At 47.3% G+C, this 25,393-nt stretch overlaps 1 protein-coding gene across 2 annotated transcripts in view; it reads right to left on the reverse strand.

The window, feature by feature from the left end:
* SMARCA2 (SWI/SNF related BAF chromatin remodeling complex subunit ATPase 2) overlaps nt 1–25,393 on the reverse strand; it is a 3,136,185-nt gene that overhangs the window by 2,338,725 nt on the left and 772,067 nt on the right. For both annotated transcript variants that reach the window (XM_069625745.1, XM_069625746.1), the window contains exon 11: nt 18,663–18,716. In XM_069625745.1, the coding sequence (XP_069481846.1) occupies nt 18,663–18,716 (54 nt within the window). The remainder of the gene's footprint in view (nt 1–18,662; nt 18,717–25,393) is intronic.

Consider the following 25,393-nt stretch of genomic DNA (forward strand, 5'->3'; position numbering starts at 1 on the left):
AGAACAGTGGAACTTTCCCAGGCTTTTGACTCAGTGAGCCGCCAGGCCCTAGGGTCTAAGTTAAGAGCTTGGGGCTGCCCCACCGACTTGCGAGAAGCCATGGAGGCCTTACATTCAGGAACAACGATCTGAACAATGCTGAACAAACTAGGAGACATGGCAAATTCGATCAAGACAACAATGGGCCTTAGACAAAGCTGTCGCCTCGCACCGGCTATCTACAATTCATATACTTCTGACATGGGAGATGCCTTAAAGGGGATCAGGCGTTTCCCGCCATCCATCTCGGGAACACTGATAAGTATGAAACACCAATAGGCCTCCAGCGCCCATTAGAGGCACTGGCTTCCTACTTGTCAGCTAACGACCTTCGGATCAATACATTAAAATCTGCTGTTCTAAACTTTAGTAGGTCCCCTACCAAAGGGCAAAAAAAAAAAAAAAAAATAATCAATGGATGATTCATAAATGGAGACAAAAATTCCAGAGACTACCCAGATGACTTACTTAGCCATTTCCATAAATGATAGCCCTAGTGATACCCCTCGAGAGGCTGATCTAAAAAAGCAAAACAAAGATTCTCTCAGCACAGCCAAAACGTATTAAATCTCGCCACTGCAAAATGTTATTGCTTCCTGTTCTTACATTTTATCATATGAAGTTCATTCCCATCTTGACCTATGGGGCAGAAGCGTCTCTTGCACTAAGCTGGAAAGTGTGGCACGTCCTGGAGGGCACCTTTTGGAGAAACGTCCTCGCTCTGCCCAATTGTACGCCTGTAACAGTGATCCGCAGACAGTTGGGTCTCACCTCGCTGCTGGCAGTATCTCTCTGGAAAACTCTTCATTGTACCGGAAATGCTTACTGCTGCCCTCAAAAGGAGGGTTTACTTCACTTGAACAAGCCCTACAGTCAAGTAGGGAATGCATATTGGTAGAATGGAGCGATAAATGCAAAGACTACTGGCGACAATTAACGCAACAGAGAAACAGCTCAAAGAAAATCCAGACCTGGTGAAACGGAAACTCTACGATCAGGACTGGATCGACATTTTGGACTCAATTACCACTCTTAAACTCTATGTGAAGCACTGCCCTGCCTCTAGCAGGTGAGGTTCAACATTACCATATCTAACAAGGTTCCCTTAAAATCACTTACTTAGTAAACTGTTCAGACTGCGTTTTAACCTGTTGCCAACACGGGAGGTTCTTGAAGTTAGGAAAGCATAGGAAGCAAGAGACTATCATTGCAGACTGTGTAACTACAAAGAGTAAACTATGCAACATTTGGTCATGATCTGTCCCCACTGTGGCCCACGTTAGATCTAATTTGTTGGACAGATTTTTTGTTGAGAATCGAACCCTAACAAGAGGCGACATTTGGTTTCTACTGTTGCAAGGAACCCGGCTCTCATTGACTCTCGCATTGCTGGAATTTGTTTCAATAATTCTTTACACACTTGACAAAGGTCTTGATGCTAGACTTGATGGATGTGGTGTTAGGCAGAATTATATGCAGTACCCTTTGGGAACATCACACACAATTAAGACTACAAGTGACAGTACAAATTTACCTTTGGTACCAGCCTGTACTACACAGTAAAAGTGGTAGCGATGGCTGAGCAGCCAGACTTATCTCAAGAGCAAGTGAGCAGAATCAAATAGTTACACAAAGGACAGCAATTACTATGATTCAAACACACACTGACACAAGGTTTCCAAGTAAAAGAATATACATTTATTTACTCTTTAGTTATATAACATTTCACTATCATAAAGCAGTTTAAAAATCACAATCTTAATACACTACACCACTCCCAACAAGGTTCAGACAAGTTAAACTCACAAATTGAAGTGGGAGCAAAATGGCACTCCAGCAATTTAAAAGGGAGGGAAAGACAAAGTTAAAAGAAATTGAACCACACCAACAGGTAAGTACTCAGGGCAATGGAGCAAGAGGAACTACAGTGATAGAACCAGGTAGAAAATTCTTAGGGCCAAAGTCAATAGGTCAAAAGTCTTTTGCTCAAATCACACGGTTCAGGGTAGTTTGCGGTAAAGTTTGTGCCACGGATTCCGGACGAGGTTGGCAGAAAAGTTTGTTCAAAGAGAAGAGAAGGACAAGCACTTGGTTCGGAGAAAGATTTCAAACACTTTCACCGCAGCTGAACAAAACAAACAACCGGATTTGCACAGTACCTTAAAACGGAGAGAAAGCTGTAGCTGAGGCAGACGTTCCCGGTAGTTCCTTCAGGCTCATGGTTCCTGAAGCGACTGTCAGACTGACAAGAAGTAGGAAGACTGGAGGGTCCTGCACTAGCCAGCGAAGAAACCAGCAGCAGAGCGAAACTACGAAGAAAAGGTGCGCTTCGTAAAACCCAAGCAGGGTCCAACCTTCCTGGCTATCCAGCCCACTGTAGCTCTGTACAGCGAATTCGACAAGAGGAGGGGTCCTGATTTGCAGTTTGGGTGAACTGGTTGGTCACACCAACTCAAGGGAAGAGGTTTCCTGGAGGATCTTCTCTGTCGTCGGATTCTGAAGATTCGGACCTGCAGCAGGGCTTCACAGGGCAGTTCAGTCGTTGTAGGGGTCCTCTTCCATTAGCTCCTCATTGGTTCTTTCGTTCCAGTGGCGACTCTGCCTTTCCAGTCCCAAAGACCTGCTTCTTATGCAGTTTTCCCCCATTCATACAGCCTGGCTGTCAATCACACAACAGGGTGGCTGTCCTGGCAAGGACAGTCCGCTTACCCAATCAAACAGGACTGCGACTTGGATTACCAAGGGAACCCCTGGCAGGGGTCCTAAGACCCCTCCCTCACATCCTGCCTACCCAGACTTTCAGGCACCTTAAGGAGGGCTTCTGTGCAGAAGCCTGCGAAAAGACGGCGAACAAAGGAATCAACCCCGGTTTGGCGCACAGAGAAAAACACAAGACAGACATTTACAAAAAGAAATGGCGAATAAACCCAGCCAGAAACGTAATAAAATATATATGGTCAAGTTGGTTTATGTTTGAGGCTAATATAATCGCTTAAAACAATACCATGGTTATTTAAGGGAACCGCAGTATAAAAAATAGGGCAGTTACCACTGCCACCAGCCAAGTCTTGATGTAAAGGGAGCAAAACAATGCGACGGACAAAGGGAATAAGAATTAACCCTTTCCAATACTCCATGTAAGATGGGGTGTACTGGGTCTGTGGTTTAAAGTGACTAAAATAGAGTTAATGGCAACTTTACCTTTTCTGGGGGACAGTAGTCAGCCCCAGAAAATGGAGTCAGTGGGAAGTCTTAAAGACAACCCTGTGTCAGTGCACTGAAGGTGCTGTGTAACACACATGAAAAATATTAGGCCATGGAGTAGGTGAGGCTCCAGTGCCCAGGATCACACAAAGTGAAAACACACACAGCAAAATACAGGTAAGAGTGGGAAAAAGGCTCACACTCTTACCAGATGAAAAAAATAAATCCTAGAAATCCAGCAAAGCTGCGGAGGGACTTATTAGGTAAGGGAAATCAGCCATTTATGAGAATACTCCCTAACATGTGGTCAGTTGCGGAGGGCGTTGTGTATTGTTTTGTGGTTTGATTAATTTATATATTGAATGAGTTATTTTTCTTTTCTTTAAACTTTGTTGGGTTGATTGATGTTTGTGTAGACCATGACAGTCTGATCTGTGAAAGGTTTCAATTGAAATTATATGCTAATAAAAAAATAAAAAAATAAGTGCTATTAGCCGATAGAACCCACATTGCGTTTTGTCTTTATTGGGTTTAGGGAACAACATGACCTTTGCCTCCTTCATGGTTTGGGTGATGCGTCCCGAGACCTCAAAAGAATTAAAAAGGGAAGCCAGTACCGGGACTAATATTTCTTAAATGTCTTATAGAAGATCGCCGGAAAGCTACCAGGCCCCGGGGCCTTAATTTACTGCTAGGGACAGGATTGACGCCCATTCTACCTCCGAAGTAATTGAAACCTCAAGCCCCTCCCTTTCCCTTGACGTGATATTTGTTAGCTGACAGAGCTTGAGGTAGGCCTCTTGTTCCCTACTTGGGGAGTCTGAGGAGTAAAGCCCTGAGTAAAATTCTGTAAAAGTCTGCGCTAAGCCGTCCGAGGAGGAACCAATGGTCCCCTGCCCTGTTTTAATCTGGAGGATTGTCCTAGTCGCTTCCTTCTTCCTCACTTGCCGTGCAAGCATGCAGTCTGTTTTGTTTGCTTTGACGTAACACTGCTGCTGCATATACAATAGGGATTTTTAAACTTGCTTGGCCTGAAGAATCTCCAGCTGACCCTTGACATATCTATATTCTTTCCTGAGGGCCACCACTGCACCAGTTACCATTCTGGCCATTGCTCCATTTAATTGCCATTCTAACTCGGCCTGGAGTTTTGCAAGTTGTTTCTCCCTCTGGGCATTTTTCTCTATAAATTCCCATCTCATGGTCAACTTAAAGGCATCCCATACCATATGTTCCTGCACCTCCGGAGTAATATTTCTTTTGAAATATTCCCCTATTTTACCACGCATCTCCTCACATATCACCGGGTCCCTGCGTAGTTCAGCTGGGAATTTCCATCGTCATAACCCGGACTTGTTCCTCTTTTGAAGTATCATGATCGCAAGAGGGGGGCATGGTCGGATATGGTTATGGCCCCCCACAGTCCATCTTCTGAACCTACCCCAATAATGTGCTTGACACCCACATGTAATCAATCCTTGAGAAGGACCCCGTGTGCGTGGGAGTAAAATGTGTTCCCCATGGTCCCCTTTTGAGTCTCCTTGCAGGAGCCCACTAAGGCTAGCTGAGACATTCGGGCCTTCAGTTTCATGGAAGGGCCCCCTTGTTCTGGGAACATATTCACACTCCTATCTGTTAGTGGGTCCCATGCTATATTGAAATCCTGTTACTATTAACAGACCCACCGCAAACTTCGACACCACCACCCATAAAAACCATCCTGTCCAGTGTTTGGTGCATATACTGAGGCCACTGTATACTGTTCCCTGCCCCACCGGATTTTTGCAAAGATGCACCGGCCTTCCCTGCCCACCTCCTTTGCTACGATGGTGCAATCCTGACAGTTCTTTGAGGGCAATAAGGACCCCTCCCATTTTTCCCAGGGGATTTGATTGTAAGATAAAGGGGGTATCCCTTAAGTCTCACGTTATGCTTGTCTCTTACGTATGTGGGTTTCTTGTAATGTCAATATTTCAGGCTTCTTCTGTCTCAAGAAATGCTCAACCTTCCTCCGTTTCACCGGGGAGTTTAGCCCCCTGACATCGAGTGTAAGCAGCAGAAACATGTGCTTATCCCCCATGACCAACCAGCCTGGTGTAACATTTCCCATGTGTCCTGCTGTCCCACCCCATCCCCGCTTAACCTTCCCCAACTCCCCCCCTCATCCCCTACACAGACCCCCCCCCCCCGCCAACAATCTCCGGTCAGACTCAACCCTCCTACACCCATCCCATGCAAAAAACCATGGGGCCAGACGGTGGATTCGATCCAGATGAATCTCCCCACAAGTTTCCAACTCTATAAGGTCCGCAAAGACCTGCTGCACCGTTTCTCACAAGTCCTGATCCACCACTCCTTCCAGCAGTCCCTTTATTCTTATGTTGGATCTTCTTGAGCGATTCACGAGGTCCTCGCTCTGGATCTCTAAGTTCTGAGTGACCCTTGCAAGTTGCTCAAGTAAGCCATCTATCTTGCATGTGTCCTTCGTCAGCTCCTGGGTGTCATTTTTGGCAGCAGCCGTCCTTTCTCCCAATTCTTAAATGTCACCTTTCACCTCCTGTAGCGACTGGGCCAGCTCGGTTCTGCTCAGGCTCAGTTGAGACGGAGGGTCTCAGTAATTTTTTCACTGAATTCCTGAAAGCATTGTTGGAATACCTCTTTGGTCACCGCCTGCTCTGCCACCTGGGTTGGTGATGTGCCGGGGCTGCTCTTGCCTCACTGAACACTGCTCGGCGGGCAAGTCTGCCTCCCCTTCTTTGTGCCAAAGCTTCTGCAAGATGCCTTCATGCGTTTTTTTCCAGGTTTGGAAATTGGAGTCAACTCCTTGAGCTCTTTGTTTTTGTGCCTCGACATCGGTTTCTGCTGCCCGTGGGAGCCCAACAGATCTATCCTCCCATCTGCCAGTCTAGGCGACGGCACACCCCCCTCCTCTCCGGGTTCCACTTCTCACCTCAGTGCTCTCTGGGTGGGGCCAGTACCCTCCTCACCTGGCTGAGCTCCACTGTCTCTACTTCGCCAGGGACCCATGCGGGCCTTCAGCAGGCACGCTCGTGCCCTTGCTAGTGGCCTGCGCCGGTAAACAGCCCCCTTGACCAGTCAGCTTTGCTCCTTCCCTCGAACACGCTACGGTACGATATTGAGAGTGGATACACCACACTGATCTGCCAGGGCCCCGCCGCAGATATGGTCCCTTTCGAGTCTTGTCTCAGTTATTCGAGACGCAGGCCCCCTGTGCCAAGATGTTAATTGTGGCATTGATGGAGAGAAACGCATGTTGTCCAGCACAAACTTCCCCATCGCCCCACACTATGGGGGACCAGATTCCCCGGCCTGTTCCTTCTGGTGCAGTCACTGGGCCTCTGTTTATAAAAGGGCCCACTTGGCTGGGAGGCTCCCTGCGGCCTCAGCAGTCTTGTGCCTGGGGATGTCGCAGGACCATGAAGAGACCGTCACCAACCCGGGTCAAGCCCACCTTGATGCTCGTGGATGGTGAACTCAGGGCTTGTTGTGCCTGTAGTTCCTCTGGCCCGCTCCATGCCTGAGGCTGCTCCTCCCTTCCCAGCCCCGGTTTTGCCACAAGTCTGCTGTCCCTCGCTGGTCCTCTGCTACTGCGGCACACCGTCTAGCCGCGCAGATGCAGCTTGTTTGGTGATCCAGGCATCAAGCCCAAGCTCCAGCTGATCTGCTGCACTGCCCCAAGATGTAGGGGGCCGGAGGCCACACCATCCGCAGCCGTGGCCTGCTCTGGGACAATGGCAGGGCCGCTTGACCCGCACTGCCGCACTCTGCCACTGCGCAGCAGCCCTCCGTACACCTGAGCCCCCGAGGGTGCCACACAAACTGCCCAGACTTCATCCAATTCGTGTCACCGCCCAGGGGCTGCTCAGTTATATTTCATCATTATATTGGCGCCGAGGCGAGTGCTCTCACAATTCATGGTGCTCGCATTCCCGGCAGCCATCTTGGAACCCCAAACCGCTTGTCATCAAAAAAACTCCTAATTACTTGGAGTTCAGAAAGAAGGTTAAAACACACTTGTTCTGATTTTGCCATGCCTCGGTTCTCGCTCTCCCCAGCGCCATGATGCCTTTTGGCGACCGTGCGCTTTACAAGATATGGTAACATAACAAATAAGCCAGTTTTGTCTGGGTAGGTAAAGATGTCAGCAACCCCTCTCCTGAGAAGAACAGCCGCCACGGTCAACAACTTGGTGAATTACCGGGGGACTGAGGAAAGGCTGAAGAGCTTGAACATTAACTGGTAACCATGTTCCCAACCACAAAACGTCAGCACTTCCTGCTATGGAAGGATATGCATATGGTAGGCAGCATATTGAAGGTCAAGGGACAACGTCAAATGAACAAGTTACTCCCCCTGGTAATGTTCTTTCAGTTGGATGTTCCTCCCACGTATTCCTCATCTTATGATATTTGTATCTAGCTTCAGCTGCTTTGGAAAAAAAATGTCTTCTCGGCAGAGGGCGCTGTGCATCGGCACTGCTGATCAGATTCCCCTCAAGGGCCTCTGTCTCGGTTGAAGTCAATGTCCGTTGGCTTCAGTATGCCACCCATATGCAAAATTACCGTCCTTATTAAGTGCCTTTAATTTATCAGACTCTAAGAGCGTGCAGTTTAATGTCTGGAAATTCTACAGCGGGGTAGGTTGGGAGGGTCGATGAGGAATACGTGGGAAGAACATTGTATCAAAAGAAGGTTACCAGTGGTAAGTAACTTGCTCTTCAAAAGGATTGCGTCCTCCCACGTATTCCTCATTTTATGATAGACTCCGAAAGCAGTATTACATTTTTGGAGGAATGTGTATGAATTTTTTTAATTGTATTATTTGTCAAGGATAGAGCATAGAACTGCCTTCCCAAACCTACCCTCATTGTTAGAGGTATCTAAACAATGTTTTGTAAACGTATGAATTGCAAACCAGGTGGCTGCCTCACAGATATTTATCAGAACTCCCCTGTGAAGGGCAGAGGAAGTTGCCATGCCCCTAGTGGAATTAACCCTTAAGCCTTCTGGGGAATCTTTTCCAGCTAGCCTGTAACATTCTGAAATAACCAATACTATCCATCTCAATAGAGTTTGCTTGGTAACCCATCAACCAATTTATGTCCTGTGTATCCAATAAACAGTTGGTTATGTTGTCACAATTTTGACATTCTCAAAATATAGAAACTTGGAGCTCTCTTAGGATCGAGCCAATGAAGTCATCCCTTTTCCTTAGTATGGTGAGGAGGTGGAAAGAAAGTCAGAAGCACAATCTTCTGTGCTTAATGGTAATCAAACAACTTTCAGTAGGAATAATGGTTTGACCTTTAGAACAACTTTATCCTCTTAAAAAATGATACAGATTTTTACAGGATAAGGCCTGCAACTCACTCACCCTGCGGGCTAAGGTTATGGCCAACAACAAAATAGTTTTGAGTGTTAGTAACCTTAATGGACAGGAACGCAGCGGCTTAAAAGGAGCACACATCAGAAAGACTAAATTAAAGTCCCAGGTTGGGACTTGGAAAGGAGTTGGTGGAAACACGTTAGTGAATCCCTTTAGAAACTGAATTATTAAGGGTATTTTGAAACATGAATCCTCCTCCGAGGTGGGCTTGAATATGGAAAGCGCTGCTTGGTAACATTTAACTGTGGAGCCCCAGATTTGCCAAATATAATATAAAAGATAACACCTTAGGTGTATCACATTGAAGGGGATCTACATCACGTTCCTTACACCAGCTACAGAACTTGTTCCAACGGCAGCGGTATAAAGACTTTGTTGCTGGCCTTCTGGCTGAAAGCAAAATCTGCACTACGTCATCCGGGAGATCTCAATCCTTATATCTCAACCTTTCAGAAACCATGCGTGAAGGTGGAGTGTATTGATGTCTGGATGGACAGCCCAGCCATCCTCTTGCGAGAGAAGTTCCTATCTTTTTGAAAGATGTATTGGAGGGCAGATGGTCCTGTCCAGAAGGTTTGGGTACCACGTCCTCCTGGCCCAATCCAGGGGATTAGGATCATGGATTTCTGGAACTTTCTCAACCTCCTGATCACGTGAGGAATGACAGGGACTGCAGGAAACGCATACAGGAGTGGAAACTCCCAGTCCACTACGAATACGTCTCGTAGAGCTCCTCTTGGGGGAAATTCCCTGGAGCAGTACAGTTTGCACTTCCGGTTGACACTGGCCGCGAACAGATCCACTTGAGGGGTTCCCCAAAGAGTGAAAATCTCTTCAAGGACTTCCTGAGCTAGTACCCACTCATGGGAGACTGCTCTGCCTGCTTAGAGTGTCCGTCTCTGTGTTCTCTCTGGCTAGGTGAACGGCCGATAGGGGGATTCCTTCTTGAATTGCCCAGAACCAGAGCTGCATTGCCTCTCTGCACAGTGGTAGTGACCCCACACTACCTCTTTTGTTGAGGTAGTACATGGCAACCGTGTTGTCCGTCATTAGCAGGACATTCTTTCCCTGTACAGAGGGAAGGAAGGCCTTCAGTGCTAGTCTGATTGCCCTCCGCTCCAAAAGATTGATATGTAGTTTGGACTTCGATGGAGACCAACGACCGCTGACAAGATCGTTGGTGTGGGCTTCCCACCCAGTGAGTGATGCGTCCGTCACTACTGTTATCTCTGGCGACCCAACTTGGAACCTGAAGTAGGTCCGACATCTTTCCTGATAACTGGGAGCATCGAGTTCTGAGGGCCCATTGAAGGGATCTCATTCCCAGGCGAGCCTCTGGCACCAGAAAAATGAAGGAAGCCATGAGGCCGAGCAACCTCAAAAAATTGAAGGCCGGTAGACTCTGGGCACACTGAAATGTGGAGACCATCTGTAGAATGTCTTGAGCCCTCATCTTGGGTGGCAAGCTCTTTCCCCAAGGATGTAGCCAGTACAGCCCGAATGAACTGGAGCTTTGGAGAAGGTGTCACATGAGAAGTCTTGTAATTGAGGGAGAAGCCCAGTCTGAAGAGCGTGGCAGGTGATGTTGAGATGATCCAGGACTTGTTCGGGAGATCACACCCTGATCAGCCAATCATCCAGGTAGGGTAGACGTGAATCTCCCCCCCGTCAGGTCCCTGGGCAACAGGAGATGTCAGGTTAGGTATTATTAATTGCCAAAAGTGTTGCAGTGGTTAAGGAGGGTTATGTACATTGAAAAGATATTTCCTTAATCTAATCATCTTATCAGCCAGCAAATATTGTCCCAACTCATGATGGAGGACTTCCTGTTCAGCAGTGATTGGCCAGTGACTTCTGTGATGCTGTTTGGAATCTCTGGAGAGGTTCTAAACTGCCTTTCATCAAGATCAGCTCAGGAATGGTCACAGCGCTTTAGAGCTCCAGAGTTTAACAAGAAATCAGAGGAAAGAAGACGCATCTCTTTCAAGAAAATCTTCTAAAGAGTCTAGAAACTAACTACAGATAAGTGACAGAAAAAAGTTTAATATTTGTTCAAAAGAAAAATGTTTTTAAAAACTTTCAGGAAGACTGATTGCAATCTACATGATTAGTATTGATTTTAGCTACTCAAGAAGGGTTATAAAGACATTTTTTGACTGTATTGAGTAGAGTTGTTTAGAACTTGTAATATAAGTTAATTTTGAACTGCATAATATCGTGCGCGTGTATCTACATCAGCTGCGCGTGAATGTATGCATGAAAGCGTTTTCGGTTGAATAAAGCGTCGTGAGTTTCCTCGCGTAAGAGGAAAGCACCTATCAACGTGTCGTGCGTGTCGGCTATGTTTAAGGAAGTAGCGTCGGAAGAATTCCGTTGAAGGTGTGGCGGATTTTCTTTTCGGACGCAGCGTCAAGCAAGTACTCAGCTGTTGCAATCCGCGCTGGGCATGTCGAATGCGCTTTGAAGGAAAAGCATTCAGAGACGTTTATTTTTCGGCGAGTCCTTGCGGTGAGTCTTCAGACAGAAAATGCGCGCGAGTTGGGGGCTGTAAGTTATGGTTCCTAGCGGCGAGTTTTTGGAAAAGGTACGCACACGTTAGTAAAAGGAAGAGTGAATATAACAAGGACATTTTTTTTGTTTTGCAGAAGCAAAGGATGTTAGAATTATAAAACAAGGCAATAAATATTAAGTTACAACCAAGGCATCAGGTGAAAGTTTGAAGTCAAGCAAGTGAACTCTGAACTCTATTTTATTTTTAAATGAAGTCATAGAACATTTGCAGTTTAGAAGCAAGTTAACAAGAAATAATATTTGCAGTGTTTAAGAAAGTGTTATAGTTTGAATATTAGATTAAGGAATTCAAAGACTGCATTTAACTCAAAAAAGAGAGTAAAGGAAGAATTCCAAGTGTAACAAAATTTTGAACTGAAAGACTTTTCATTGGTATTTAAATAATAATATTGAGAGTGAGAAGAAAAAGTTGTATGTTTGACACAGCATTCCAGCAGTGGGATCTATCACGAGTGACAGCAAATAACGAACTCACACATACCATTTAAGCCTCTAAGCTAAGAGCAGAGGTAGTCAGGTAATGGGTGGTCCTAATATAGAAAATTAATAATATTTCTGTAGATGCAATTATTGAATGTTAATCAGAGATGTGTTATTTGCAGGTTTTCCGGTGTTTCAAGAATTAAGGAGACCAGAGGAATCCTGATCGTTTGTTTTGTTCTCCACTTCCCCCTTTCCCCTGATTTGGTCAATCGAGCAGTTGTTTGACTGTTGGTTAGACTGGATTGGAGGATTGGGTGGGCTTACGTCTGCTCCTGCAGGATTTCGGCGCTGGGACCCGATACCCCGCCCCCCCCCCCCCTCCTGAGACTCGCTGCCAACACTGCCATCAGTTTGGTGAAAACCCTTGGGGCGGCGGTCAGTCCGACTGGCCAAACTCGAAACTGATGATGCGAACCGCCAACGGCGAACCTCAGGTATTTTCTGTGCTTGAGATGGATTTGCACATGAAAATAAGCATCCTGAAGGTTTAAGGACACCATTCAATCGTGGAGTTGGAGGGCCTGAAGGATCTAAGAAAGTGTGACCATCTTTAACTTGTTCAAGTATCTCAAGTCCAAGATGGGTCTCAGTCCTCCGTCCTTTGGGGTATTAGGAAATATGGAGAAAACCATCCCTTGTTCCTCTCCGCTAAAGGCACTGGTTCTACAGCACCTTTCTCTAGCTCGGCTAACATTTCCTGCACAAGGAGTGGATCTGGAATCCTCAAAGACTGGCTCCCTGGTGGATTGCTCTGAGGTCTCTGTATGAAAGGAAGGCAGTACCCGTGGGCTATGGTTTCCAATGCCCAAGCATCCAAAGTAATGTCTCGCCATTCTTCAAGATGCTGAGACAGTCTGCCCCCACTGGTGAACTGTGACTCAAGACCTCAGAGGTTTTGAGGCGGCCGATGCAGTGGCAGATGGTAAAGATGCCTCTACTTGAGCTGGCTTAGCACCTCTCCCTCACCCACCTTGAGGGAATCGTCTTTTGCCCCTTTGACAAGCCATTCCTCTCGCTCTTCCAACTGAGTAGTAGCGAAAAGATCTACCCCTCAAAGGTTGTCCACTAGGGCGAGAAGGCGGAGGCTGTCGAATAGCAGCACCTAAGGATTTGGCTGTTGACTTTGAGGTCTCGTCAGCCTTGTTGCCAAAAAGGCGAGACCCGTCAATGCATGTTGAGGAGTCTTGACTGCACATCCGGTGCAAAGCCCGACTTCCTCAACCACGCAAATCTGCGTATAACGGTGCTAGTAGCCATGGCTCTGCTGATGCCATCAGCAGAATCCAGACCCGACTGAAGAGACTCACATACAGCTTTCTTGCCGTCTCCAATTATGGCCAAAACCATCTCTTTCTTCCCCCTCGGGAATGTTCTCTGCCGCCATGAAAATGCAGTCCCATAGAGTGAATGATAATTTTGTAAGGGCACATATGGGGTTGCCGGATTTGAGCACCATACTCTCTGCAGAAAATACTTTCCTTGCCCGTCCATCTACTCTTTTGTCGTCCCTATCTGGAGGGATGGTAGGGTAAACTGCCTGCTTGGAAGTAGCAGTACCTGCCTGCACCACCAGACTCTCTGGAGTGGGGTGTTTAGCCAAGTAGTAGTAGTAGTAGTAGTAGTAGAAGGGCAGTATTTTTGGTCAGATTTTTTTCACAGCCAGATTAGATTCTGGCGTCTCCCAGTTTGCAGCCACACTTTTTTGGAGAGCATTATGGAACGGCAGTATAGGCTCCAACTGCAGACCCTTATCCAGGATGTCCGTAAGATCATCCTGCTCAAATGGTAACGGAGGTCTGCTCCACCCCATATTCTACCACCTTGGGCATTAGCCGTCTATACGATGCATTAGTGTGTTCCCCAGCCTCTGGCCTTCAAAATTCTAGCTCAGGTGAGTTGTCTACCCCACTGGCCATCTGTAAGTTATCATAAAGGTCTTTCAACCTTGATGCCTCAGAAATGCAACTTTCAGGCACATTTGGTGTGCCAAAATCGAGACCAAGGGGTGGATTGTTGTATGAGGGTTATCTCAGAGGAGGTGTCTGACGAAGTCGAAGACGACGAGCTATGGTGCCCCTTCTTGGACATCCTCAACAACAATGAGGTGTGGTGGGAGCCACTCCTCTATCTTTTAACTTTCTTCCTCCGAGGAGAGTTGCCTCTTGACTCGTCAGACGAAGATTTTTTTTGTTCAGAGTAGAAAGTGATTTTTTTTGGTCTTTCGGCATACCACCAATTTCCCCTTTCACTCATTCAGGGCCTTTCCGGTCATCTACTGGTACTTGGAGCAGGCAGAGGTCTTATGCTGCACCAAGAGACACCATAGACATACGATGTGGACTGGTAAACAACATTTTCGAGTCACAATCTCAACACTTCTTGAACCCGGTCTTCGGGGTAGTCTGTGTCGACAAAGAAGACCTACTCGTGATGAAGTAATGAAGCGCGCTGTATTTCTCGAAGTGATCGCATTAGCAGCGGAAAAACAGAACTGAAGCCAAATGCACGTGCTGTATATGCCTTCGATGACATCCTCGAGACGGAGGCTCTCGAGTGACATTGAGTCGACTGCATCGACACAGCGGTTGCAGCCGAAAAAAATAATCCGAAGCAGCTGAAGCAGGATATCGAATATCAAGGATGAAGAGTACGTGGGAGGACACAATCCATTTGAAGGTAGCATTCTGCAATTCAGAGAATGATCCACCGCGACAGTCTGTTCAGTCACAGCCATGCCAGCATGGGCAACAGCATAACCCACAAAAAGCTGGTCATATTCCCTGCCGTCCGTCCAAGCGTGTAGTAGATGATGGCCCGCACTGCGTCCAGCCGATGGAATCTATCCTCAGCCTTGGATTGGTAAGGCAGAGGTAAAAACATAGCAAGAAGATAAATCTTTTGAGGGATATAGATATCCAAGACGACCATTTGGGTGGGGGGGGTGTACTGCCTCATTCTCAACATCGCCTTATCTTTGAAGAAAACCAAGTAGGGAGGATTAAAAGACAATGCCTGGAGCTCACCCATCTCGCGGAAATGATGGCTACCAGGAATATCCCCTTAACCCCTTAAATGCTTAGCTCTATGCATTTCTATGCAAATAGGACGAATTATGCACTTGCCACTTGCTGGCTGCACTACCCTTTTCACTGAATTTATTTATTTATTTCACTTATTTATTCTTTTCTCTCCTCTGTTCCACACTTTCCACTTCTCCCCCTTCCACGCACGTACCCACTTTCCCTTTTCCATGCACTTACGCGTTCTTAAGGTCACTGGTCCGAGTAACATTGCTATTTTTGTACTCCGCTGCTCCCCTCCATTTGCTTGGTCACGCTCTGAAACACTTGTGTATGAGCGCAATGTAAAAAAAATAAGGAGCATCTCAATGAACATTAATTCTGGGGCACAAACCGAGCACCTATCAGTAAAGTCAAAACTAAATTCAAGTCCCATGCAGGAATAATAAACTGGTGTGAGAAAAGTGCTTCCACAATCCCCAGAAAAACTGCATAACAGTGGGGATTGTGAAGAAAGTTTTCATTTTTTAAAGACAGATATGGCAGCTAAGTACCCCATCACAATGCCAATCTGTAGGCCCGCCACAGCCAAATAAAGCAGAAAATCCAAAACAGAAGTGGCAGGACAGGTAGAATGGGCGAGACACATCTGCCAACACCAAGTCGAGAATGTATGTCACCTGCAGGCATTTAGAGTGTGTGGCTGGCTTCCTAGCTCAAAGGACTGTATCGAGGACGTTGTCTGACAAATTCTACTCCTTGTAGCTTAGCATCTCAGCAGACAAGCATGAAAGTTCAGGCTGTTGAGGTTCGGGCGGAGAACCCTTCACTCCGACTCGGAAAGTAAGTCCACCCTCAAAGGGGAGGCGCTATTGAGGGCAGATGGAGATGTCCATAAGCTTCAGGCTATGTCCTCTAGGCCCAGTTTGGAGTGATCAAAATCAAAGTGGATCTAAAGAGGTGTAGACTCCTGAAAAGCAGCAATAACAGGGATCAGTGGGACTGCATAGAGAAGATTGAAGTGCCGCTCGACCTTCGTGGTGTGTAACCCGCACCCAAACCCCTCCCCCAGCACACCCACAAGAGTTCCCTGCCTAGGGAGTTTCCTGGTGCAGAACAATTTGGACTTCCTGTTGACACTGGGGCGAAGAGGTCCACCTGAGGAGTTCACCTCAAGGATAAGAACACTTCCAAAACTTCCTAGCAGAGCTCCCACTCGTGGGAGGACAATGTCGGTTTGCTCAAGACATCCACTACAATGTTCTGTGTCCCAGTTACATGTGCTTCTGTCAGTGGCACACCATTCTCCATAGCCCAGAATCAGTCACATTGCTTCTCTACACAGAGGCAAAGATCCCACACCACCTTTCTTGTTGAGGTAATACATGACCACCTATTGTCAGTTAGGACCAGCATGCATTTCCCTGCACTGAGGGGATGAAGGCTACCAGCGTCAGCTGGATTGCCTATAGCTCGAGCAAACTGATGCATTCTCTGGCTTCCATTGGAGACCAAACACTGCTGACTAAGCTCTAAAAGGTTGAGTGACCCAACCCTTCAAGGACTCATTAATAACGCTTGTCAATTAGGGTCAAAGCTGCCAGAACAATGATACTCTTAGAAGATTATCTCTCAGGGACCACTATGCAAGACACCACAACATGCAGTCTGAGACTCTCAACAGGTCTGGCAAGTTGCCCTGAAATTGAGACTACCGACAACAGAGCAGCCACTAAAGCAAGCTTATGTAGCCAGGCCTCTGGCACCACCAAAATGCAAAAAGCTAGGAAACCTATTAGGCACAAAAAAGCCTAGGCCAGAAGCATCTTCTTTGAGTGCAATATATGAACCATCTGGAAGACGTTGGTCAATTGATCCTCAGGAGGGAAAGCCCTGCCCAGGTGAAGACACAGCAAAACATGGGACTTTTTGAAGTTCTGGGAGAAGCCCATACTGTGAAACAGGCTGTATGTGCATTACAGATGTGGCGCGTGAGCTCAACCAAACCAGTCGTCCAGGTAGGGGAAGACATGCACACTTTTTGTTCACTAATTGCTGTAATGCACTTTGGACTATAAAGCCCCACAGGAGGTTACCGTCTGAGTGCCAAGCAATGCAGTACCACAACCTGAGGTTTAAAAGCAGGGGGGAGGGGGTCACAATCTTGCCTTCACAAACATGCTGCTTCTGCATCTGTCTGCCATGCTACTGTCCATACTCCCTTTCATGCACGGCAGCTTGAAAACTCCTGTATAGAGCCGCAGCAAAATGAATCCTATTAAACCCAGTCTGTCTATCGTCAAAACAAGTACTGTTTGGGTTATTGAGTTTGCAGTGCTCCAAGGTCAAATGAAGGCTAGGGGCAGAGGTCACAAGCAAAACCAGTGTCAGTCTACGAGGTTGGTAAATTATCAGGTACTTCCATGGGCTTTGGTATAGCAGAATCAGTTGTATATTCTGGCGCACTTCTAGGGCCAATATCCTTGTCTATATCATGGGAGTTTGTGGGAAGGATTGGGGGGGGGCTCTATAATGCCACACAGAGGTTCCAAATAGGTAGATGTCATGCCAACCTTTCTCACATGCTCTAACATATATAGGGCTCTATTTACCTTTTCCCTGGGCCCAAGTGCTTGGAGGGACATTCTTACTTCTCCCACCAAGTTCCCTAGTATGTGTTCCAATTAGGACTTTGGGGTCTTGATATGTTGTAGCGGGGTTGGGACTGAAAGATGAGTCACTTTGGGCTATGACCTTGGATGTTCCCTTGAGGCTGATGGAGTGGGGAGCCTGTGGTTTTTCTTTGTACCGTACCCGGCACCTACATCATGGAAGTGTTGGTGGCACCCAACCCCCACAGCCACCCCAGTCAACACCCAGCCACCAACGTGGGATTTTGTCACTGGGGACAAAGTTAAAATGGAAACGATTCTCTTCAGATACCATGTACAACTTTGGCTTATACACCCCGCTGGCAGAACTTCACAACATGTTTCCCAAATTATTCAATTTTGCAAAGTGTTATGGAAAATGTCATGTTCTTCTGTTAATGGGATGGGGGACTCATAAAATTGCCTTATCTGAAGGTCCAAAATCAGTCTAAACTTGTCAAAACATGTATATATATATATATTTGCATAGTTCAGGGGACTGGGCACCAGATTTTCAAGCTTGTGGCAAAATATTTTATAAACTAAAAAGGGGCATATTCATCTCTTTTGGACCTACCCTTACCCTCCCAAGAGCAAGGAAATGCCTCTTGTGGCTACTGTATGTTCCATTTCACACTTCTTGTAGAAGAGGCACAGCTGTTTAAGATGGCACCTGAACAAAAGAAGCCAGCAAAATTGTCCAGTCCCGCATCAGCCAATAACATTTCTGGATTCAGATTTCAATTTGTGTCTATGGCCTTTTGCAGATGCAAAAGTCAAAATCCAAGTTTTGGCCTGCTATTCAGAGTTTAAAGGGCTGAGTGTTTTTTTGCCAAACCAAGAAAGTCATGCAAACGGGACTGATGCCATCTTCTCATGCACGTTTGGGGTAAATCCACCAAGCAGGTTTTGTTACTGACAAGAGCTTAAATTCCCTCTGGGGATTTGAATTGGAAATTCCAACCCCCTTCCTAACACAACTTACCCCTGGAGGGGACTTCACGAAACAGTCTTTATTTTGGTGCCCAATTTTATCGTAGGATTGCAAAGTTATTGATTTATGGTAAAAATGTTCTCAAAGTCCCATTAAGAGACAGTGTGAACTCTAACTCTCATCTATAGCTCCAAAAGACAGTTAGCTTGAACACCATAATTTTTTAAGTTCCGAATTTTTGATAATTTTCAGATTCTACTCAAGTTATACACGTAACTCTGTTCTGAACATAAAAATATATACAGTATGACTTACAATGTCAACAGATTATTTTAAATTATTCAACTTTCTTACCTCGCCATCTGGACCCAAGCCAGATACCATTCTTTCAGAAGCTTCTTCCACCTTCTGCAACAACAAAAAATAAATGATGTTGGTCACAATGAGCTGGCTAAGCTCTAGTGCTTACTTTGACACTGTATATACGCTTATTATTAAACTTATCTTTTGGGGCCTCTTTTTGCCACCCTTTTTCTAACCCAATTTCTTTATTTTCATGCTTAAGCTACCTTCCAGACTCTTAATTTGCAGTTACTGAGTTGGTCGATCTAAGTCACGTGACCTCTGCCCTACCCACTTTCTAATCACTGATAATCTTTTGGTGCCTCTTTCATGGTGCTCTTTTTCTTAAACCCATTACTTTATTTCCCTACTTAAGCTGCCGTCCATCTTTTTTCCTTTCCAGTTAGTTAGCCGGTGCAAGTGCAAGCGCAGCCGTAGAAAGAGGAAGCAAGTCACAGACCTTGCTCCTCCCAACTCACAGCACCTAACACCACCCCCCACATTACACTTCAACCCTTGTCCCAGGCGTCCTTGGAAAAGGGCAGATAAGGAACACTGTTTGGAACAGTTTGGACAAGATGAACCATGGCTGCAAAATCACAGATAAGCACCTAATGTGCATCACCGCTTTCTCTCCCAGAGCCGCCCCAACCATCTCTGGATGACGGCAACCACACAGTCCACCATCATTATGGTTACTGCAGTAACCTCACCCACATACCCCGTAAATCTATCAGTACTCCATCACCCACCACAACACGGAAACATATGCTCGCCAACATTTGCTCAGCAATCAATCGTACTGCAGATGTCGCAGAACTCAACACCTTCGTCAGAGACTTGGAAGACGCCTATCTACACCCAAATATTAGTCATCCTCACCATGGCGGAGGCATCGCCACTGACCGCGTCTTCTAATCCCTCTTTTGCCACTTGCCACTCTCCCTGATGAACAGTCACTTTCCACCTTTTCTACAGACCACTGAAACACAGCACCTACTTCATTGAAGACTTCACCCACCTAATCACCACCATCTCTCACACACGCCAACATCTTCCTCAGCCGCTCCAACCTCACTGGCAACCAGAACTATGGGGAACGCCCTACACTGCCTTCTTGACACCCTCAACCTCACACAAGAGATCCAACATACAAGAAAGGCAACATCCTCAACCTCCTCAGCCACACACTGCCAACTCTGATAGAAATATCCACTCTGGTTGGACCAGCTAGCAATCTCCATCAATATTCTGCACACCACCTCAGTCAAGCTTTCACAACCAACTTGACTTCTGATCATTTAAGAACTTCCCAGCCTAAGCCCTCACAGAATACTTTAAAAACCTATACGTTACCTGGGCCAAACATCCACAAACGAACCTGGACTGTGACAGACTTCTCAAAGCTCTCAACAGAAGATCCAAGCCGGAGCAGACAATGAAAGCAGAGCACTCTTCCAGGCCGTCAAGCATTGCAATAACCCTCTACGAGTATATCCCAACCATACCAAACTCCATCAAAAAAAGCCACCATAAGCAGCACCTTCTTAATAAAATCAGCAAGATGCACCAGCACACAGACGCCTGTACCACAGCGGACATACAAGTCCCATCACATGAAGTCGCTACACACTGGAAGGCATTCAAAACAATCACCATGAAAGACCCGACTGTTACCCAAACTTCCCCTTAAGGCCACATTGTATGCGGACAACATCCTCCGAGTACCATCCTGAAGTCCCTGCCGACAGAAGCACTCCAGCCCTTCCTGATGATCATCAACAGCTCCCTCAATCAAGTCACCTTCCCTTCAACCCTTAAGGCTAGACAAATCCTTGTACTCCTCAGAGAACACAAGTTGGACCCTGATACCCTTAGAAACTACCATCCCCAATCTTTCTTTCCAAGGTAAAAGCCTAGAGAAAGCAGTAGCTATTTAGCTCCACCAACACCACCTACAGTCCTACCAATCCTGATTCAGACACCAGAAGCAGCAACGAGACAACGGTCCAAGCGATCAACAATGCCATCAACATCCTTAATGGCGGACATCCTGTTTCTTATTTCGCCTCGACCTCTCGGATGCGTTCGACACAGTATATCACCTAGTTCCCATTGAAATCCTACATCCATGCATGGCGATCAGCAAGACCGTCCTTCAATGTCCTACCTCACCAACTGCCATCAGATCATCCAGATTGATGCCTCCAGATAACTTAAATTACCCATCACCTTTGGAGAGCCATAAGGATAAATCCTCTCACCCATGATGTTCAACCTATACATGGAACCCCTTTGTAGTCTCCCGGACCCGCACAACATCCACATCGACCAATATTCCGATGACAATCAGCCCTAAACCAAAATCTACTTCATCGAAGACATCCGCATGCTCAAGGTTTGCCTCTGACTAATCAGCTGTTGTGCTTACCCAAATCTCCAATACCTAATTCCTACTACTCACCAACAACACGTAACATACAGACATCCAGACATGGCTCTCTGCCATGATTGTCAAGGACTTCACGCCCCAGCTGACCACCTGCGCCAAGTCCCTTGGGTTCTACATCGACAAACAAGTTCTGTTCAAGATACACCGCTAAAAATATATAAACAGTATGGTACCAGCTATCCCTCCTGAAGAAAATTAAGTCCTTCCTCCCAGCAAGTAAATTCAGATCCACCATCCAAGCATTCGTCCTCTCCCACCTGGATGGCGGCAAGGCTCTTCTGGAAGGCCTCCCGAAGACCACCCTACCTCCTCAGAGTGTCCTACTTGCGGCGCCACAGCTCAAATTCAAGCACATCACACCAGCCCTCATAAATTGCACTGGCTCCCACTGCATGCATGCATTACATTCAAATCCTGCTGCATCTACAATGCACTCGTCCTGAAGTCTCCCAGCTACCTCGCTGTGAAGCTCAGGGTCTCTGGTGGCCAGCTCTTCACCAGAAGCCAAGATCTGAGCAGACTATAACAATGCTGCTGTAGGAAGGAACAGACCAGAAGACCGGCCTTCTTCGTATACAGCCCCAGATTCTTAACCTACTCAACATCATGCTTGTCCACATCCTTCTGCAATTCAGGAAGGAGCTCAAGACCTTCCTCTTAAAGGACTTGCTCCTTCACAACACAACATCTAGGACTTCACACCCCTGCTCGCCCCCAATATTGGCACCTTGCCCGCGCTCCACCCGCAGCTGGTGCGAGCATTCACCCCCTCCCGAATAGCCCCCCTGCTGTGTTGCCCAAACTCCACCCGCCTTCTGCTACTGTAAGCTCTTCCATGTTAAGACCCCGGTTGCTCCTCCTTTTACCTGGTGCTAGCACAATGTTACCTGTGTCTATGGAATGTCATGCCTTACCCTTGCTCAGTCCCTGCTCCTATGCTAGCCCCCTTTCGCTAACTCCCCCACCCTGTAGTTTCCCTTATTACTGCATAAAGCGCTACATTGCTTTCTGAACCGAGGATTTGTTCTCAGAAGGAGAATACAATAAAATACAAGACGCATAATATACTGTAATAATGTGTATTCACTTATTTGGTATTGTATTGTGGTTGAACCACTTTTAAATAAAGACTTTGAAAAACACCAACAGAGCTAGTAAATAAGAAAACAGTATTGGCAATGGGTTAAACATTGAATCCACCTCACCCCACAAGACTCAACATAGAGGTATTCAAGGCCTACATAATCCTAGAAAGAGGTTAACAGTATAGGTAATGGGACAGAAGGCCAAAAAAACTGTAGATAAAAATTAAAATCACTGTACTAGGGTCGGACTACATCCCACTTTATCCCACAAAATGAACAGAAACAATCTAATCACAAGGGGCTGCATTAACACTTACTTCCAATAGGAAATAAATTATAAGTTACTAACCGTAGTGACTAACGTACTCTTAGTCCATAGTCCCTTTTCCTCCATACTGTATGGGCGGGAGACGGAACCTTTGTCACCAGAAAAAACCTTCTTCCACTTTAAATTTAGACGTGAGGCCTAGGGAGCATGCGATGCTCTGACTCCGCCCTCCGGCGCCACACCTCAGTACCCATTGACACGTAAAGAATAGATTTAACATTGCCTAATGACACCAGTATTATTAGGGGGGAGGTTGGTGGGACGTATGGAGGAAAGGGGACTATGGACTAAGAGTATGTTAGTCACTACGGTGAGTAAATTATAATTACTCTTGCACCCCGACCCCTTTCCCCCAAAGTGTATAGGCGATTACAAATGATTGTTGCGCCAGGATGGAGAGGAGACCCCTCCTTAAGCAAATAGGTTCCTGAGAACCACCTGTCCGAAAGCCGCATCAGATCTAGAGCCGGCATCCAAACAGTAATGCTTGCAGGAAGAGGCCCAAGGGGCCGCCCTGCTTATGACTTGCCAAGGGACATGGCGCTGGAATGCGATGGCCGTTTCGTTGGCCCCGACTGCGTGGGCATGCATGTTGACTGGAAGCGGCTTGTGCTGGCCCTTGTACGCTTCTTTGATGGCAGAGACCATCCAGCGGGATATGGAGGCCTGATAGCCTGGTCTTGAGCCTTCAAAAGTGACAAACAGGGCGTCCGACTTGCGGAAGCCCTTGGTGCTGTCCAAGTAGAATTTCAGAGCACGCCGGACATGCAGGCAGTGCAGCAGTCTTTGTGCTTAGTCTTTATGATCGGGAAAAAACGTAGAAAGGACTATTTCCTCATTAAGGTGGAAAGCAGACGGAACCTTGGGCAGAAATGCCGGGTGAGTCCGCATCACTACCTTGTCCTTGTGAAAGGTGGTATATGGCTCAGAGGCGTCCAGCGCCTGGATCACGCGGACTCTACAAGCCGAGGTAAGGCCGACTAGTAAGGCCGTCTTGATGGTGACCAGCCTGATGTCCACGGACGCCATTGGCTCGAATGGTTTGTGTGCCAGTGCGCCCAAGACTATGTTGAGGTCCTACACCGGGTGCGGTCTCTTGACGGCGGGTAGAGCCTAGCGAGACCCGTCAGATGTATTTTGACAATAGGATTGGAGGAGGAAAAAATGCCTTCCTCCGAGTTCTTGTAAGCCCCAATAGCTTCAAGGTATGTGCGGCAGGTATCCACCTGTATGCCTGAATGAGCGAGGTGCACTGAAAAGGAGAGCACATTGTCCAAAGTGCAAGCCAAGGGGTCAATTCCCTTGGAGTCTGCCCAGTGGCCGAATCTGATCCATTTGCTTTTGTACTGGGCCCTGGTGGCTTTGCTCTTGGCGCCTTGTATGATCTCCAGATTGGCCTGTGAGAGGCTAAGGTGTCGAAGCGTTACCTGCTCAGGTACCACGCTGTGAGGGCTAATTTCCCTGGCGTTGGGTGGATGACTCTGCCCGCCTGCTGCGCCAGAAGATGTGCTGGGCCCGTCGGAAGGTGCATCGGGGGCCCCTCCGAGAGGCTGAGTAGCTCCGAAAACCATGGCCTGGCCCGGCCACCATGGAGCTATTAGAATGATGAGGAGTTGGCGAGACTCCCTGATCTTGCAAATTACCCTGTGGATCAGAGGAGTGGGCGGAAAGGCGTAGGCTTTCATGCCGGTCCACTGGAGGTGAAATGCGTCGCCCAGAGAGCAGGGGCCCTGACCTTGCCAGAATGCGAACTGGGGACACTTCTTGTTGTGCTAGGTGGCAAAGAGATCCACGTGGTGGGTGACCCCACCGTTGAAGATCTCCTGAATCACGAGGTTGTTTAGCTGCCACTCGTAATTGTCTGCTCCCAGCCTGCTGAGCCTAAGGTTGGATTCCCCCGGGAGGTGGACTGCGGAGAGGTAAATGTCATTTTCCAGGGCCCATTCCCACATGCTGATCGTCAGTCTGCACAGAGGAGGGGATGTGGTGCCTCCCTGCTTGTTGATGTAGTACATGCTGGTCGAGTTGTCTGTCTGGATGAAGACAACCTTGCCCCTGATAAGTGGTAGGAATGCTCTGAGCGCTAGCCAGATGGCGTTCAGCTCCAACCAATTGATGTGGTATTCCTGTTCCTGTCGAGTCTAGGTGCTGTGGACCTAGAGACCGTCCAGGGTGGCTCCCCAACCCTCGAGCGAGGAGGCTGGTGATGGTGGCCTGCGGAGAGGGCGGCCAAAAGGGCTTGCCCGTCCGTAGGTTGCAGTCCATGGACCACCACGTTAGGTCCGGGTAGGAGAGATGGAGGAATGTTATTCTTGGATTTTCGAGCCCCGCTCCCGATTCGATGAGGCTGCGAAGTGCAGCTAAATCCTTGTCATCTCATTTTCACTGTACTGCACTTCCCCCCCGCACTTTTCCCTTTCCCCTTCCCATGCACTTGCTCAATCTGAATGTCACCTGGCCTAGCAGGATCGTTGTCTGTCTTCCCTTTGTTCCCCCTCCCTTGCCTCATCGCGCCTTGAAACACTTGTGTATAGGCGCGTTTTAAATACCATATCATATTCTCAGTCTCGTGTGCGGTATGGCTAATAGGACCGCTGCCAGTAGACCCAGGAGATGCTGGTACCACCATGCCGAGGTCACCTCTCTGCTGAGGTAGCGGGCGGTGGCCCACTTGATGGCCGTGATTGTCCTCCGACGGGAAGACCTTCTTGGAGCACATGTCCCAAATGAGTCCCAGGAATGTCAGTCTGCGTAGGCTGCAGCTGTGACTTCTTGAGGTTGAGCCCAGATTGTGCAGAGTGTTCATAAGGGCATGGGAACAGTGGCTAACCGCTTCCGGAGATGTAGCCCTGAGGAGCCAGTCGTCGAGGTATGGGTA

Source organism: Ambystoma mexicanum, chromosome 6p, assembly GCF_040938575.1.
Source record: "Ambystoma mexicanum isolate Mex_15411 chromosome 6p, UKY_AmexF1_1, whole genome shotgun sequence".
Taxonomy (NCBI): domain Eukaryota; kingdom Metazoa; phylum Chordata; class Amphibia; order Caudata; family Ambystomatidae; genus Ambystoma; species Ambystoma mexicanum.